The sequence below is a fragment of the Aptenodytes patagonicus genome, chromosome 1 (genome assembly GCF_965638725.1).
Source record: "Aptenodytes patagonicus chromosome 1, bAptPat1.pri.cur, whole genome shotgun sequence".
Classification (NCBI taxonomy): Eukaryota; Metazoa; Chordata; class Aves; order Sphenisciformes; family Spheniscidae; genus Aptenodytes; species Aptenodytes patagonicus.
In genome coordinates, this window is record NC_134949.1 from 103418643 (window position 1) to 103437353 (window position 18711).

Genomic DNA, 18711 nt, shown 5'->3' on the forward strand with positions numbered 1-18711 from the left:
CCGGTACTGAACTGAAACTGATTATAAAGTACATCACTGTTGTGTGTACTGGTCTGTTAAGAAGCTCAAATGGACTAGCAGAGGTAATACCTTTTACAGAATAAAAATAACATTGTCTAAAATGTTCGCTCACATAGCTTGAATCTGTACCGACCAATCAGTCCCATACCTGCAATAATGCTAAGATGCAGTATGCTCGTTGTGCCTCTATGTCAAACATGGAGATCTTTTTAAGGAAAACAGTTAAACAAAAAGATTTAAATCCATCACCCACTTTGCGAGGTGGGAGAAGAGACAGAACTGCTGAAGTTCAAAACCTGTTATATTGCTCACAAGACAGAATGTAGTGATTAGTTTGCAATTCAAACTAAATCTTTCAATTATTTTTGAAAGGCAGGGGTGGCAAGTCTGAAAAAGCTTACAGTACCACTGGAAAGAAATTTCTTTTGTCCTCTGAAAGGCAGTCTATTTATCCAACTATAGGAAACCAAAGTAATAGGGGTCTCTAATTATCATCCAATTATGCAATGAGGTAGAAGTTATGAGAACTGCCTAATTATACACATACAAACTCAGAGTAGGATAGGAACGATCAAATGCAATTTTATCACTTTCTCAAGATTCCCCTTTTTTAAGCTCAAAAGCAAATACTGAAATGTAAGCCTAAGCAGTTGTGTTCATTTTTCCTCACTGTGAAAATTCACAACAGGGTCAATAAAGAAGGGTTAACCCATAACTTAAAAAGTCTAGTTGAGCTTTTATAATCATCTCACAGCAGGGCAGATTAAACATAATAACTAAAGATCTACATGAACCTCCTCAGTCAGGCTATAGGGAAGCTATTGTATTGTACTCTGTTCTGTTCTGCTCTATTCTAGCTTTTGTGTGTGTCCATCACTTGTATTTCTGTGCCTCCCTCTAGTGGAAAGAAGGGAGGGAAGGAGGCACACATGCCAGCAAAACGCACTTCATTTTACTAAGAACATTCTGTTCTTGAGTTACAATTAAGATGCTGCCAGGAGCTTTCATTATGAACCCTGATTTTTCAAACATTTAGGACTTTGCCAGAAAAATAAATCTGACTTCAGCACATACTTTCAGCTAGAGTAGATTTACTTATTCTGGGCAGGGGGAACAAATCACATATATTGGACTGACTGCTCTGAGCTCAGACTTTTAAATACCTACTTTGATTTTTGTGTGCTATTTCTTCTAGCAAAAACACGCCTATGCTTGCCACAGACTCCTGCCAAAATTAATTGTTTACCTGGACAGATATTTTAATTTGGGGGGGGGGGGGAATCATTTTGATATTAATAAGAAAGGACTCTTGGATCCAAGCAGCATTTCCCTTCAACAGAATAACAGAACATATAAATGCACTTTGTACTTTTAATTGTACTCCTCATTCAACCATTTTCACTATGTTCAAGATTACTTTTCTTCTGCTCTATGGGTATTTTGGAGCTTTTAAGCAAACCAAAACAAACCACAACTCCAGTTCACCTCTGTAAGGAGAGAACTTCAAAGTGACAGTCCTTTCAGGTTTTGTTTAGGAACCTTAGCAAAAGCGTTAAATACAGAAATCATTGATGTTTAATAGGAAAATACGCTTGAGAGATAAAACCCCTTTGACATCCAAAGCAAGTCCACAGTTGTGACATACTTTTTAAACACACAGAGCAGTTAATTGTGCTGTATGATTTTTGGAACTTTGTACTTCTAAAGGCAGCTTTAAAGTGCTTTGTCCCATTCATTTTACATCCTACAGAATGAATAGTGCACATGCAATGACATCTGGAGCTGGTAAATGCACGTACCTGCTGGGAAAATGGCTATGCTTTAAAACCAACAGGGAAGTAAGATGGATGTATGGCTTTTTCTGTTACTTCTTAGAAATCCCCTACATAAAGGCCAGAGCATAACCCTATTTAAGAAGGTTCTCCTAAGGAAAAGGTAGAATTGTAGTCTCCCTCCAGACTTGAAAGATGAGACCTCAGATTCCACACTGGCAGGCACTAAGGTACGCAGTCTCACCTGAGTGAATCCAAGTTTGATCCGTCTTTGTTTGAAAGTCTTGGCAAACTGCTCAAGCTCCTCAAGGTCACTGGGCTCCTCCAAGCTGGGAGTGTCGATTCGCTTTGGTGTTGACTGGCTCTGTGGAAGTGGCTGAATGGGGGTCGCTGCTATTGTGCGTGTTGGGGTTGCTGGCTATTAAGATAAGAGAGCAAGGAAAAGATGAAGATCAGACTTAAAAGAATAATCAGCAAAAATTAAATTCAGAAAAGGTATGTGAGGTTTCTTTGAGAGAGATCAATGAATTTGACATTTCCACCAATCTGAAAGTTCCTCCGATTTATTTACATTCCTCTCAAGAACGAGCAATCACAATCCAGAAAACTCGATTAGTATGACAGCCTTTTAAAGGCTCTGTCAGAACCAATTAAAGAAAAGTAAGAGATGTTCAATGCAGCAGATAACCAACAACTTTCACTTGCTACAGAAGCTGCTCAAAGAAAGGCTGAACACCTTTACTTGATATAGTTCTATCATTTATAGACAGCTTGGCATTCATCCCCTTTTAATCATTTTTAAATTGAATTTACTGCTTGTATGAGGTGGCAGATTGTCATCAGCCCAAAAGATTCAAGTCTCCTATTTAATCTTGGAACAGTGAGCACATACAGGCCCAGCAAACATGGCAAGTTTCCTCTAATGCCATCTCTTGTGACTAACTCAACTCTTCCAGTAAGAAAAAAAAATAGATCCCCCTTTAACCCCTCTGTTGGTACTTGCAACAGTAAGAATCAATGTACTGGTGATATGAGAAATTAAGCAAAGGCAATCTACAGAAAATAATTCCTTTTAAGTCACACTTTTCTTCTATATAAAAGGCTAATTTTCCAGGAAGTCCACACAAGATTCGCTATTCCTGAACGTTGGCATACTAGAGCATTTTGCTATACAGCAATAATAAGAATCTGAAAAAAACTGAGCATCATGGAAAATACTCACAGGTGAACAAAATACATTAAGATCTGGTATTGCACAGTTCAGGCTTTATGGGCAACAGGAACACTGGAAACATGTTTTGAGCGCATAACTCTACCTTCTTACATGCCATAGATGAACTGAGACAAATCATTTACTCTAGTTAAATTCTATTCAGTTCAGCCGAGGCTCTTAAGGAAAGGTGACTTCATGCTTTTATATCCTATACGCAGTTCTGAAACTATGGACTCCTTCAGGACAAGTGAGAACAGCCTCAAGTCCATGCAACACTACAGTACTATGCAAAGTCTACGCAAAGGTCCAGAAATGGCTGTTCTAAAAGAAATGGCCTACATATAGCTGAGTCTTTACATAGCTCCTTATGTTGTTTTTCTCCTCAGTTAGTGCAGTATTTTGCAGTGCACAGCAGATGGTAGAGGGCGGTCAGGATCTATAATTCTATTACTTGAGAAATAATGTGATCATATATGATCTTTCTAGGATTGCAGATATGTGTGTCACACTATAAAGGTTTTTAATATTTTTTTAATTTACATTAAGCATAGTGAGTAATTACTGCAATATGTCTTTACTGACTTTACCCCCTTTATATAATTTATTTTCTCTTTGTAGTTTTGATACTTTTTTTTAATCCAAGTTTAATCTTTAGTAGGGAGTCATGCTGCTAACTGAGGTATGAACTACAGAGGTAAGACACATTCCATTTTCCACATGGTGCATGAAAAATACTACAGGTGGTATAATAGAAAATGTAGTTTTCTATGACTCTCAGACTCGGGCATCTTATTACAGACTAAAAAATTCTTATATGTAACCAAGTTGGCAGGAAGATACCATATGATATTACACGGTATTTGAGAAACAGCATGCAGTCACGTAACTAAACTGCACAGTAAAATCCAGAGTGAAGCAAAATTAAATTTGCAGGCATGTGCAACCTTAGAATTGCCTTTTTTAGTCTGAAAGCTTAATCATAAAGTTTTAATATTTTAACATATATCTAACAGAATATTTTAATGCATTTCTAACAATGTCTTCACTTTCACAGAAGGTAACTAATACGACTGGCAATGACTTAGCAATAATAGCAAAACAACTAAGCTACAATAAAGATAGATTACCACTGCAATCTTTAGAAAAAAAGATACTTGTCAGTAATCCTCTTTTTGAGCTTTTTAGGTAGCCCACACCTTGCTCCTCTGAATTTCACAGATTTGTAGATTGTCCAAGAAAGCCTTACAAGAAATCAAAGGATGCTCTAGTGCCATTAACTCAAGATATCAATCATGGAAATTTTCAGCTAAAAATAAAAATTTAGAACATTAAATGCATGAAAAGAGGCACATTAGGGTGGAAACTACAAAATTGAAGTTACTGATACTTCAGCTCTACACTGAATCTATCTAGAAAGACAAACTCACTATTATAGCTACAGCATCTACTCTGGTAACTAATACAAAGGGTCCGTTCACTTGCAATAGTTTAAATCCCCTCAAAGCAACTCATGAACTGTAGAAATAAGCCTGACCTGCGAGGCAAGGGTGATGCTTGGCTGAGACTGCAGGAGGTTGGCTTGGCTTTGCTGAGGTAGTTGCGTTAAGAGATTCTGCGCTTGCAGGAGACCTGGAAAGATAAAAGGGTGGGTTTGGTTTGTCATTTAAAAAGACTAAAACATGAAATGAAGTGAAACAAGGCTCTTGCCACATAAATTTGAGATGCACACCTTCATTTCATTCCTGCATAGATATCTTCAGACTTCGGACTTTCCAGTCCAAAATCCCCTTGCATTTTCCTGAAGTATATGTGGTGACAGAAGGGTAAAAGAGAGAAGTCTGTACTAGTCTCCTCTGCAGAAAGAGTTTGTAATGATCTATGTTATCCCAGTTCTGTGTGCAGGAATCATTTATTGCCCCTTTCAGCTTGCAGATTTTGGGTAAACCTCTTCCTGTAACCAACAGCTGACCAAGAATTAGGGAGCCATATAAAAATCAACAACCGAACACTAATCAGATCAAATCCAACAACTGAATACTAATCAAAACCACAAATTTGGCTCCTTGATCGCCCTTCTTCCTCTCTGTATCACCCCATACCAGCTGCCTAACAAGAAGGCAACTTTCTCTGGCAAACTTAAGCAGACGACACCAGAAGACAAAACAAGCCCCGATAACCTCCTCCTGGCTGAAATAAAGAAGGAATCTTTTGGAAAAGTAATGAGAACTTAAAGCTTAGGTAAGATACCAAACACTGCTTAAATTGCACAAATAGAATAAACAGTACACTGAATATATGAAAACCCCTGCTATTATGAAAAGGTGGTAACATTAAGGAACACTTGGGACTGATGCAACAAATATACGCAGTGTGCTGTCATTCTAAAAATAAATTCTCTTACAGTCCACTATTTGTATGGTTTATTAAATCTCTCATGAAATTGAGATATATGCTTGCATCTATTCATTTTAACTAGAAGCTATCTGATTTTTTTTTTTTTATTTCTAATACTAAAATGTATATGTTTTTAAGGAGTAAGAATCTTGACAAAAATATACCTACAGCTAGTCAACTCCCTCAATTTTATTGTGAAAAATATTACTGTTATTCTTTAGGTAACTCCTGACTATGATTATCAATTTCGCCTATAATAATTTAAAAATCTAACTAATTAAACTTACACTTAATAGGCATCTTCAGTATACCAAGTTCCTAAAACCAGGGGGGAACGATGACACGAGAACAACACATGGCCACTATGGCCACTCAGAGGACAGAACACCAAGTACAACTTAAATTCTGTAATTTTAGTTCGACATGGTCTGTTCTAGCTCATCAGCTGGCCGATCAGTCAGAGCACACCACTCATGACCAGCTACCTCTTAGCAGAATACAGGTAAGGGACACAGGAATTTAGGACTTGATAAATACTGAGTGAGAAAGTGGATGTTTTATGCGAGGTTAAGGCCATAGGAGACATGAAAAGAGGGACTACCATGGGTAGGAAGGAGAAAATGTATCCTCAATGAGGGATACATAACTACAGAAGAATTGCCTTCTGACAGTGATATTACTGTTACTTTTTTTTTTTTTAAACAAAGTGTTGAATATGTATTTTAAATAGAATGTGTTGCTATCAAAATGCTCAAGACCCACAGAATAAAGCCAGCTGCTTATGCAACATAATAGCACAGCATAGACAACTATGTAAATTTGCTTTGCACCACATAATCAACATGTTCCAGCTGTGTTTTTGAAAAGCCACAGCGAGGGAACGGTTCAGCTTAAGGAACTTCCAAGACAGCTACCTACTACAGTTACACAGTGCTTTTTACAATGCAAATATTTGTTCACTTGAAAGATGATTTCAGCTGCCCAAATTTAAATATTAATTAGTAAACAGTCACCTCTAAGTGAAGAGGTTTTGACCTTCATTTAGTGACAGTAAATTTTAACTGACAACTTGAAATAGAAAGGGGCAAGCCATCACACTGACACTAGAGAGCGGCTGACCAACAATGAAACAAAAAATAGGCAGCCGACAGTGACCACATTTGACCTCTAGTCCACCGGTAACACCATCGATCACAAGTTACTGACTCATCTTCTGACTGTAATCAGAGCAATTAGGACTGTCCTTTCATGATTTTTTTGTCCTCAGAGAAATCCCAGAGGATGTTTTTCTAGCAATAACACTTTTGCTGATAGCACAAGATGACTACGCTCTTCCTCACTTTATTCTCACTCATATGTTCTGAAGTAATTATCACTGAAGGACAGTATAAAATATTCTGAACATGTTTCATCTACTCAGTTTTTACAATTTACCCTATTTAAGAAATACTGATACAAGGCATCTCAGGCAGAAACTGGAGAAAGAACAAGTTAGTTCAACCTGCAGCTGACTGAAGTAATGATCAAGGGGTGGGGAAAGCAGCTGAACTGTTTTGGCAAAGTACACATCTCTTCCACTGACTTAGTCTTTTCAGATAGTTGCTGTGCACACACTTTGGACTCTCGTTGGCTTCCATGGGTGGGCAGCTGCAGTTTTGCTCTTTTCAGACATGACTTGTGCTAGTCTAAGCTTCACCTTTGTTTTTTTTCTGAGAAGAAACTACTGGTCCCCACTTGGGTCCAAGATAACTTCAGTGACTTAACTTATAGGGCACACAGCACAGCCTTTTAAATACAGTATAAGTCCAAAACTGCACCTTTTAGGCAACTGCTGAGATACTGGTGTTTCAAACTTTGCTGTTTCCTTAGGGACTCATACTGGCATCAATACTATTTAACATCTTTATTACAATAAGGCTGATGGGACAAAAATATATTCTCAGCAAGTTTGCGGACAATACCAAATATGGGGAGAGTGGTCAATAGGCCAGAAGTCAGGGTCTAGACAGGCTGGACAAATGGAACCTTATGAAGATCAATGCAGGAAAATGCAATGTCCTGCATGGGAACTGGAATAACCCTGTGCAGCAATACAGGGTGGGCACTGGCTGGCTAGAAAGCAGTTTTGCAGAAAAAAGACCTGGGGGTCCTGGAGGACAATAAGATGAACACGAGCCAGCAGTGTGCCCTTACAATAAAGGCAGCCAACCACATCCTGGGCTGTATTCGCAAGAGCGCAGCCAGCAGGTCAAGGCTTTTGATTCTTCCCCTCCATTTAGCATTTGTGAGACCATATCTGGAGTTATGTCTCACCCAGGGTGGCTAACGGGCTGGAACACCCGTATGAGGAATGGGTGAGTTGGTTTGTTCAGCCTTATGAGAAGACTAAGGTGAGATCCTGTTGCTGTCTTCAAAGACAGAAATGGACTCTTCTTGACGGTGCACAGTAATGAGATGCAACAGACATCAGTTGGAACATGGAAAACTCCAACTAGATATAAGGAAACAATTTTTTTTTCTTTTTTTACCATGAAGAAAAATCAACATCCTTCGAGATGTTCAAACTCAACTGGCCAAGGCACTGAGCACTCTGCTGTAATTGGACCTGCTTTGAGCAATACTACATGACCTCTAGAGGTCCCTTCCAACCTACAAGATTTTTTGAATCTATAAAAAACTAATATCGTACTTGTATACTTAACTTTACAGAGGTAGTATTTCTAGCCCTCTGCTTTGGGTTCTAAGAACCCCGTGGTATTATTGCATTAAATATGGCATACAAACCACCTACGTGACATTCCAAAAGAATGACTGCATGGAGGTAGATACGGATTTATGCAAAAGTATGATGCTTTAGAGATATTTAATTTTTTTTTTTTTAATAGTTTAAGTAAATGCATCTACCATCATCCAGGACTTTTCCTGTAATGTCTACGAGTAGCATGAATAATGTCCCAAGCCAAAAAACCCTTCCTGCCAGCCAACAGTCCCCAAGGACTGATCTGGGGTTCAGTTCTTACTGTCTAAAATTAAACAAAAGATAAAACAAACATTCAAGTGATTTTTTCAGCTTAATTTTTAAAAAGTATAAGAAGCATAATACATAATTCATCGCTAACTGATCTCCCAAAAGAGTGAGTTTTTTCATCTAAGAACTTGACTGCTTTTTCTCTGCCAAAGCTGTTCATCTTCTCACAGACATATCCTGGAAGTTAGCTTGCAAGACAAAGCCATTACACTGTCATAATTTGATTAACTGGAAACAACTGAAAGGGAAGAAGGAAGGGTGTCATACCACATATTACATATAGTGCCATTTGATCAACTTTGTTGATCACTGTTGATGCAGAGAAACTTCTGGGCACTTTGGTGTACCTCATTTTATCAAATCCAGATCTTCCAAAATGGGGACTGGTAGTTGGAATTGTATTAGGATCCAACACAGGAGAGAAAGTACTAACCTATGCATTCCCACAAATCTGTTCCACTGAGATGTTAAGCTGCTGCATGCTGCTGCACCTTTTGCAGTATCCAGGTACCCTTTAAGATCAGTTCAAGAACATGAAGCAAATGTGCTGAAGTTGGTGAACTGTGGTTTTGAAGAGTACTAATTCAGTGACCCATGCAAAGGTGCTGCCACACTACCCCAGTGAAAGTCAACATTTTTTTACCCACTGATGCTGTTTGGATGGTTAGAAGCAAAGACTTGATTTCAAAGACGACAGTAAATATTAAGCATTTAATTCATATCTTGGTAATGGGTATTTGCAGCACAGGGGAAAAAGTCAGCATTTAAACCACTTCTTCCACTTCAAGCTCTCCCCTCTTACTTGAGGAATGAGTTTGAGTCAGCTACATTTTACTCAACTGCTGTGTCAGCAAATATGCAGTCATTAAGAGTCTCTTGACAATGAAGAGCTGGGTCTCCTCATCTGCATATTGAGGGGACCAAAGCACTTTCACCTGGTTCACATAGCATATTATTAACAAAATGAGGAGGTGTAAGGGCAGTGCAGATGCACAATCTCAGATGAGATGAACACTTGTCCATTACAAATCTGATGCATCTGAGAAGAAACACAGGCAACTTCAGGTATCTTCCTCCATCCTCACATTGGGTGAGGGAGCTGCACTCTGTACCAGAGGCCAGCAGGGTAGGTACCAATGTTTAACATTCATTATCCCATTTTAAAAATGTGTTGGGTTTTTTTTTTTTTTTTTTTGAATGATACAAGTGACGTCTCAAAGTCTGTAGGACAAGTACGCAAGAAGAGAACAGGACTGGATTTGGCCTGCTATCATCATCCCAGGTATTTTCACAATTAAAAAAATGAAATCATAAACAAGGTCTTTAATAATTAACAGCAATAACTTGAGAATAGGTAGGCCCAGTTTCAATGTTTAAGGCTAATTAGTAGCTTGTCTTCCTTCTGGATACTTTCTTCATAAGTACTGTTTCTAAACCTCCTTGACAATGATGCAGTCTTTTCTCAGATCTTAACAACTTCTGTTTGCAAGATGAATTTAAATGAAATGCAGCACCATTTCCCCTCTCCATTCAGATTTTTACCGATACGATTTTTATTGGCAATATCTTCCAAGTAGAAAGGCGAACGGTCATCTGATGAGGGTAATATTTTTAAGCAGCAGCTATAATTGCAGTAAAGGATGTTGAATTTATTATTCTAGAGACAGATCTATTAGATACAAGAGGTATAAAGACTGTACAAGGTGCTACATTCCTGCCTGTGACTTTAACAATAATATGGGGACAATAATTGCTCTGAATAAGAAATTGTTCCAAATTTCTATTTCCATTCAATCTTCTGCATATGGCCTCAAGTTGCGCCAGGGGAGGTTTAGATTGGACATGAGGAAAAATGTCTTTACTGAAAGAGTGGTTAAACATTGGAACAGGCTGCCCAGGGAAGTGGTTGAGTCACCACCCCTGGAAGTATTTAAAAGACGTGTAGATGAGGCGCTTAGGGACATGGTTTAGTGGGCATGGTGGTGTTGGGTCGACGGTTGGACTCGATGATCTTAGAGGTCTTTTCCAACCTTAATGATTCTATATCTGCTGAGGCTTGAAACAATTCCTTCAGTTATGATGTTACCTATTACACACCATGAAAAACAGGAACTTTACAATTTGTTTCACGTAAGCCACTGAATAACCACAAATCATGTGGAAAAGGAAGATGACTACGTTTGACATATGGCAGTGGATTTTTGGGGAGAATTTCACATCTGCTGCTGTGATTTATAATGTGTGTTGAAGAAACATAGCAGAATAACATCCTGATTGTTGATTAATATTTTAGGTATTGACTTCTCTAAAATTTTTCAGAAGTTGAATCTAAGCTATGATGTTCAAGCTCTTCCAAGAATCTAAATATGATTGCTGATGATTGCATTACTCTGCACCCTATCACCTCTTCAGGTAAAAGCTTTTCTCTACCAAATGTTTATGTCTTCTACGATCTTGTTTAGAGACACTATTCTTCACTTATTTCCCTCAAAACTATTCTCTTGTATTAAAAACAATGTTTCTCATTTACATGACTACATGGCATGTACAAAATATGTAGTGCAGTCTGTAAAGGAATAGATTTCTTCCAGAACAGATAATCTATAAATAAATCTGAATTTTCATTTCAGTTATTAAATACATACACACACACATATATATAAAGCTGCATGCAGTACCAATGAGGCATCCAAAAAAATCTGAATGCCGTTGGTTTTAAAGAAAGCTCTATGCTAGTTTCTTCAGAATGTTTATTATTTCATGAAGTTGACTAATGGAGCAATAGGACAAGAACAACATGGAAAAGTCAGCTGCAACAGCAAATAACAAAATAAAAATACACACTTTCTCAATCTTTCTCATAAATAATAACATGCTGTTTGAGATCTTCTAACAATAACCATGAAATACTGCAAATAGCCACACCAAAAAGTGAGATAAGGGGTATTATGACATACATGTTGCTTTATCATTGAGTGCTTACAAAGAAAGTTAGATCCATTCAAGCATTTCAGTTTGGAAGGTTGTCACACACTAATGGCCTATGGTCAGAATACAGAATATAAATCTTCCTACATTTTTGAGCTATTCAGTTGTCCAGGCTGCACATTACCAGTAAAACATGGTGTTTTTACACACACTGCGTCACTGATGACAGCAATATGCAGGTCTTAAATTGCAGTGAAGAAATCATTTTCACAGATGGCCCCTGGAAAAGGTACTATGAAAACCTCTTCTGGTAGTTATTCTACTTCAGAAGATTTTAAACAAACAAAAAGCCTTACTTCCTTTCTATAATGCAAACAATTAATTTTGAGAGATGAATATAATTTGCTTGTTAGTTTCTTTTTTTGTGAAGCATCTTTGGAGATATTTTAGAAAACCAGCAGAAGTTAACTGAAAAATGTAGGCAGACATTAATACCAGTGAGTTTTTCAAAACAATGCTTTTGTGCTTGCTGTTTCCTTAAAAGAATTTAACAACAACAACAAAAAAGCCTATTTTAAAGAACCCTCGAATTAAATTTTGGTGACATTTGATTTCTTCTAGAATATGTTAAGCTTATAAGCTCTGCTTCATTTTAAGAAACTAGTACATCACTAAATGCCTCCATGAATAGTCTTTTAGTCATTTTCTACCAGTGCTGGTATAAAAGCTGTCCTAAATCAAGTCCTATTAAAAGAAAGGTAATTTTGACTAACCCTTTATTCAAATGTGAGAGCATTCAGACAGTGAGAGAGCTTCAGCATAATGGAAAGCCAGTTCTACCCAACTCATAGTATATAAGAAGAAATGATGCATGAAAAAATTGAAAGGAACAGAAGAAAATGTGGTGCAAAGAGCCACTTTATAGGACAGCCAGGCTCTGGAGGACTCTTCAGGCATAACAGGATTTGCCTTCTGAGCAAGAATCTTTGGATTACCAGACCTGAACAACTGAGTAGAGTTCATGTAGAAGAGAAAGGGGGTAAAAAGACCATTGGAGTATATCAGCATAAGAGGCCATGGCTAAATGCAGTTTTCTGTGGGCATCAAACGGGGTGCAATCAGTACTGTGATGTATTGCAACCTGAACATATCAGTTCTTAGAGCAAAGTTCCTGTGCAACATCTTAACTGGTCTGGCACACTACCACCTACCACTGCCTTGGTCTGCCTTTAGCATTAAGCCACACCCAGTGTATCGCCAAAATATTATTTCCGAGAGTTGTTATACAAAATCAAGCATTCTAGCTCTTTTCCCAAGGTGTAATTATTATTTCAGTTTATGACAAAATTCATTGTACCCTCTTTAGACTTAAGGACTTTTCTAGTCTCCCGCAAGGACTCTAGATTTTGTCATCTTTTTCCAGTCTTAGAATTTTGTAGCCCTTTTAGCATTGACCTAATCCAGACAGCCCAGACACCCTCCAGGCCTCCACCTCTTAGGATTCTGCCTTTGAGATCTGGAGAGTTGTCTTCTCCAAGTTCTCTTCCCAGCAGGCTTCCTTCTTGAGAGCCTGACCCAGAAATTCACATGCTGCAGTATTTCCCAAGAGGCCTTGTTGTTAACCAATTTTCCCATGTCATAATCTCTGCATTGATCCTCCTTGAGAAGCGAGCTACACAAACTTTGACAAAGCTGAGGTCTAACACCCAGAAAGGGACAACCTGTTAGAGTCTCCTAATTGCAGTACTGTTATTTCTCCTAGGGAATATCAACAGTTAGTGAAGGTGTATGAACCACCTCAGTTTCACCTTCTCCTCTAAAAAGCTATGTATGATTTTCTTTTCTGGCAAGGAGCACTTACCCTGCTGCCCCTGCGGTGTTTGTGAGATGATGAACTGTGCTGGCTGCAAGTTGGTTGTTGGATGCACCAACACAAACTGTTGCAGGTTGAGATTCTGCTGCTGAAGCTGCTGCAAGTGCTGCAAATCCTTAAGGAAACAGGGGAAGGGGAAAAAAAAAAAAAAAGAAAAAAGAAAAAAAAAGAAGAAAAAGGAAAAGAAAGAGCTGTGTGTTAGACATTTAAGGCAGCCATGACTCCCAACGTAACTAGATTTCCTATCAACCAGCTACATTCTAACATTTAGAGATAAAAGTGGATGTCAAACATAGCAGTCCTGCTACTGAATATCCTTTAGGCTGACAATTTGAATTTCACTGTCCTTCACAAAACCAAACAAAAATTGTTTACCAAATAACCCAGCAAAATATTTCTAGCACTGTTCTGCTTTTTAAAAAAAGGGAAAAAAAAAAAAAAAAAAAAATCGATCTCCCTCCCCGCCAAAGGCAGAAGTTTTCAAATACTTTAGACTTATCAGCACCTGGATTTCTCAGTCTTATTTTTTGAGGATGCAACTCTGCTACAAAATTCATTGTTGACAAATCAAGCATATTAGCTGGGAGCTATTTTTGTTTATAACAACAATCTGCAATTACCATTCTAATCAGCAACAGAAAAGCAAAAAATTACAGATTCCTAGTTTGCACTCTGGTCGTTCAGGTCAAATTTCAGGAAATAGCTAACTCAAATAGTAGGTAAATGTATTTGATTAGTTCTGAAACAAATTACAATAAGCTTAATAGACATGGCTATAATTAAGGTTAAAAGGAATAATCCAAACCGCTGCACTACTGTAGAACCCTACTTTTATGTATTTAAACCATTGAGAACTATTAATTTTCTATAATTAAATGACTGGTCTCAATGTAAATGCTAATCTCTGAGAAACTGAATCATCAAGAAAAATGCTTCAACTTGCTGTCTAGCTGGAGAACGAAAACAGAGAACTGCTTAAAAATATTCCCCCCAAACTAGCCTTTTTCTTTTCATCTTCTTCAAACATGACAATAACAAGAGTAACTGAAATTTGAAAACTGAAGCACAATGTGAAGCCAGCCAACATAACAGGTAATCTATGAAAACTATCTATACATGTGTAGAATCTTTCCATCTTTCTGAGAAGCAGCTGTTTCAAAATACCCGCCAAGCAGAAGGATAAAAGCCTGAAATATTTCCCACACTTAGAACCTCCCATTAAACAAACCAAACCAAGCAAACAAAAAACCTCCCAAAACTCTATTTCAGGTAAGTTACTCAGATACCAGGGTACCTGTTTGCAGACAGATACCCTCTTCTGGGACCAACTGTGTCAGAAGATGTTAACGATGCCAGTTCGCTCCTAAACAGTGCTCCATCTGGCTGCTTGAATGGAGCTGCTCGTTTTAACATACTTCCTAACATACTTGAGTTAAAGTGAGCCAGACTAACAAAGATGTGCTTCTTAAGGCCAGTAAAGTAGCCACCACGCATTTTGACTGAGGCAGGTTACTGAGCACTCACACAAGCTGCTCAGCCAGCAGATGTGAAAGGCCATTAACTGCCGGTGACGGAAAGCCAAGACAGACTGACAAGGATAACTTTTTATTTACACGATACAACCCTTTGCAGAATATAGTTATCTGTCCATGACCTTATATTATTTTAAAACTGTTAAACTAAGACTTAAAAGTTGCAACAATCTCCTTCTGGGAAAGAGGGGTGGGGACTGTCAGTGGGTGGAAAGAAAGACTAGGGAGGAAAAAAAATACAGAGTCCATTGATTTATGAGACCATAGACGTGCATTATAAGAAAACGACTACTTAACCTGCATTACAAAGACACTGGCCGTCAATCACTTAGGCAACTTGGTCATGTTAAGTCAAAAGCATGCAGTGTAATAATATGGTAGACAGACACCAGATGGATTGACCAAGCAATGCTCTTTAAGAAATAGAAGCTTCCATTTTATGAGAATGGTAAAATTTTAAAAAGTGCCCCCCAGCGCAACAGAGTGTTTTTAAATTTGGTAGTATTGTTTGCTTTCAGAAAATTTGAGAAGTACTGCAACCATTCCTACAAAATCGAGGCAAATTTCCTTCCTAAAAAAAGAGAGAGATAACTGCTCCAGTTTTTCCCAGGAATTCCATGTTTCTTCTGACTTCATATCAAAGTTACATTGGTCAGAACTGCTACTAAAAACTCATACTTCGAGCCCAACGCGACATGGATCTCCACTCATTTATTCATTGATTTTCGATGCTCTACTGGTTACCTTTGCAGACTGAGCAGACCCTCCAGCACAGAGGGGCTCATACTGAATTGGACGCGAGGACTAGATGCAGAGGAAGAAACAGAAATAGAAAGAGTAGGGCAAGCTGACTATGGCTGTGAACACTGGACGGAAAAAAAAGAAATGAAGAGAGGCTGAACGATGAAAATAGAGGTGGATAAGAGAAAAAGTAGAAAAACAAAAGGAAGAGTTGGGAAGAAATTTTTGAAGGAAAAAGTATGAACAGAAAAACAGATAGGTTGAGGACCTCCCCCACCAAAAGCAAACGAGTGAAACCCCTCCAGATGACCAAGCAGATCTCAGATGATTTAAAGCAGCACCACTGGAGATGGAGTTACATACAAGAAAGAATACAAAGAAACAGTGGCAGTGTATTTGTAAGATCAAAGGAGGAGAGCTTTTTGTTTAAGACTATAGTATTCATAACACAGGTACCCAGCTAAGACATGACAACTCTTATCATCAGGCTCTTACACTTCAGTATGAGAAAACTGTTTTTAAATTGAGGCCTCGGGGATAACTGGTATAAGCAATCTTATTCTGTGCATCTGCCTTGGTAAATGGTATCTTGGCTGAGTCTTGTTTAAATACAGAACTATAATTCTGTAACGCAGAATGGAAACGATACCTCCAAGGCTAATCACTCTTAAATAGCCCTACCAGCCCCTCAAATTCATTTGAAATCCAACTTTATTTCTACCTTGGGAAAAAGTTTTATTATTTAGTTAATTGTAGCATTACAATAAATCTCCCAATAGCAACCATGCAAATAACCCCGAAACTGTTTTCCTATACTGATATTTTTTTTCTCGATGGTAAAATCTGTAAAATCTGTATACTAGCACAAGCACATAGGAAGAGATGGGAAGACTTTTGGGGAAACATGCATGTCTTCCGGTGCTGCCCAACAATTTAGAAAGATCAAAACAATCCAAATCCCACCTCGACAGAATAATCTGCCAAGTGCTACGTCTTGACGTGAGGGAGTTTTTTGTTTCTAAATAAAAATAATCTCAAGTTCTAAATTCAATGCCATTATCTCCAGTTACAGCTTCAGTACAAACTTAAGCATCTCTGTCACTTTGAGGTTTACATCATCTAAACACTGATTATGGATCCTGAAAGCAAGTAAAGTTTACAAAGAACTCCAAAACTTGGTACAACTGTTTAGTGACAATTTAGCATCAGCCCAGCAGCACCACTAACATCTCACCAGACTGCTGCAGCAAGACACCTTACATTAACTGCAGTGCACATTAAAGAAGTCATGCTTGTGCAATTAGTTAATTAAAATAAATATAGTAATCCCCCTGCTGCAGAGACCTGCCAGTTAATCAATTATTCAAAAATCATCAATTAAAACAAACATTCAACTATATGTGTAATCAGCTATATGTTTACCATAGCAACACAAACAAAGCTGAGCACTGCTTATAAATAGTTGTCAAGATGGATCAAAAAGCATGGTGTTATCCACCTACAAACCTAGACAGTGAAATTTTTCCATAAAGTATCTCAAATTATGTCCAACACCTGCACAAATTATGCCCTGCACTTTCATCATAAGAAGCTAACAAGATTCAACCAAGCTACATTTATATATCAAAATAACCTATCCTAAAAGAAATTAATTGTAAAGTCAAACATTTAAGTAATTAGAAATGCCAGAAAACAAGTGAAGCTTTAATTTGTTCCCCTTGTGCTACAAATACACGTTATAATGGTGGCAACTACATGATCACATGCTATTTTTCATAGAGCCTTTAGCTCATTCACATGCACAAACCAGACTGCTCACTTCAGAAGCTCCTATTTGACGGCACATGCCTGATCTTTTCAACTCTTCTCAAACACTTCTCTGAAGATTTTTAAAGTTCTGGAGAAAAACCCAGTACTAAATTAATAATTGTAAATGCTTCGCTCGTTTTCATAGCTTCCCACTGAAGTGGAAAAGCAGGATTAACAACATCTCACACATGCACAACAATGCCTTCAAAAGTATCCACTAATTTGGTGGCATATTTGACAAATGTAAAGCCAGAAAGTTCAAGGTACAGATTTTATTAATATGAAATTTTAATGCTCCACACTTCAGTAAAGCAGACCTCGCTATCTTAAGCTGCACACCTGGAAGACAAGAGGCACACACCTGTGGATCACTTACATTTAGGTTAAAAGACTTGTATAATGTCAAATGGGAACTCTGTGACAGGTGCATGGAGAAATGTTAGAAGCTAACCATCAACTTCCTTGACAAGGGCATTTCCCATTCTTTTCTTGGAATCTGTCTGCATTATTGGCTACAGACAAAGGCTTAACAAAATTAAGAGATGGTCTTGGGAGTTACAAGTTTCCTTGAACGCTACGTCCTTGAGTCATCTCCAGATCATGACAGCGAAGTGGGATCCTTTGCTACAAGAAGTATTAATATCTGGTCACATGACTTGCCACAGTGCACCAAGAGGCTCAGTGTGAGGGGTCTGTGGGCAACGTCAGTACTGGCCTTTTAAATATGGGATGGTGTCACTGGCCTCTGTAAGGACAGCCAGAGAGGTCAGAACTTTTAGACCAACACCACAGAAGTTTGCCACTTCAGCTAACAAAAAACTGATAGCACAACCAGGCTGTTATTCAGCTATTGGGCTAGCACAATAAAGGAATAGCACATTTCACCAATGGACTTCACAGATAATTGTGACATTTCCGTTCTTTTACTTAATCAGCCTTCATGTTCACTTTTTAGACACTTCATGCCAGTTAATTAATAATTAATTATTAATAATTAATGCAAGTGAAAATAGTCTGAATAGAAAGCATCAGACAGTCTTAAAGAACCTGCTCACTGGAAGAAGCAGCAACTTTGGAGATTACATATCCAACATACTTTGCACAGCTAGACTAATCAAACTGAAATATTACGTACCGAAACCCTTAATCTATGGAAAGATGGACCTCAGCGTCAGCAACACAATCACCTCTAGTAGTACTCAAGATGCCTATGCCGTACATTCAGTTACCCTTGTCCAGAAGTCTAAGGAGTTTCCACACTATGTATGCTAAGCAGAGAGTCAGTGGCGCTGCATTCTCCACGCTGAATTAAGCCAATCCTGGAAGACCCAGGAGGATCTTTGCTGCTCCTAGTAAGCAGAACTTCCTTGGCAAGCACTTCTTCAGAATTAAGAATTAAC

General features: G+C 38.1%; 1 protein-coding gene across 2 annotated transcripts in view; it reads right to left on the minus strand.

Moving 5' to 3' along the window:
• The window catches only part of POU2F1 (POU class 2 homeobox 1), a 120895-nt gene that overhangs the window by 23667 nt on the left and 78517 nt on the right, over positions 1 to 18711 (minus strand). The window contains exons 7-9 of one of the 2 annotated variants that reach the window (XM_076351349.1): positions 13218 to 13344; positions 4541 to 4635; positions 2038 to 2211 (exon numbers count right to left, since the gene is read on the minus strand). In XM_076351349.1, the coding sequence (XP_076207464.1) occupies positions 2038 to 2211; positions 4541 to 4635; positions 13218 to 13344 (396 nt within the window). The remainder of the gene's footprint in view (positions 1 to 2037; positions 2212 to 4540; positions 4636 to 13217; positions 13345 to 18711) is intronic. The other variant, XM_076351358.1, reaches the window with a different exon arrangement.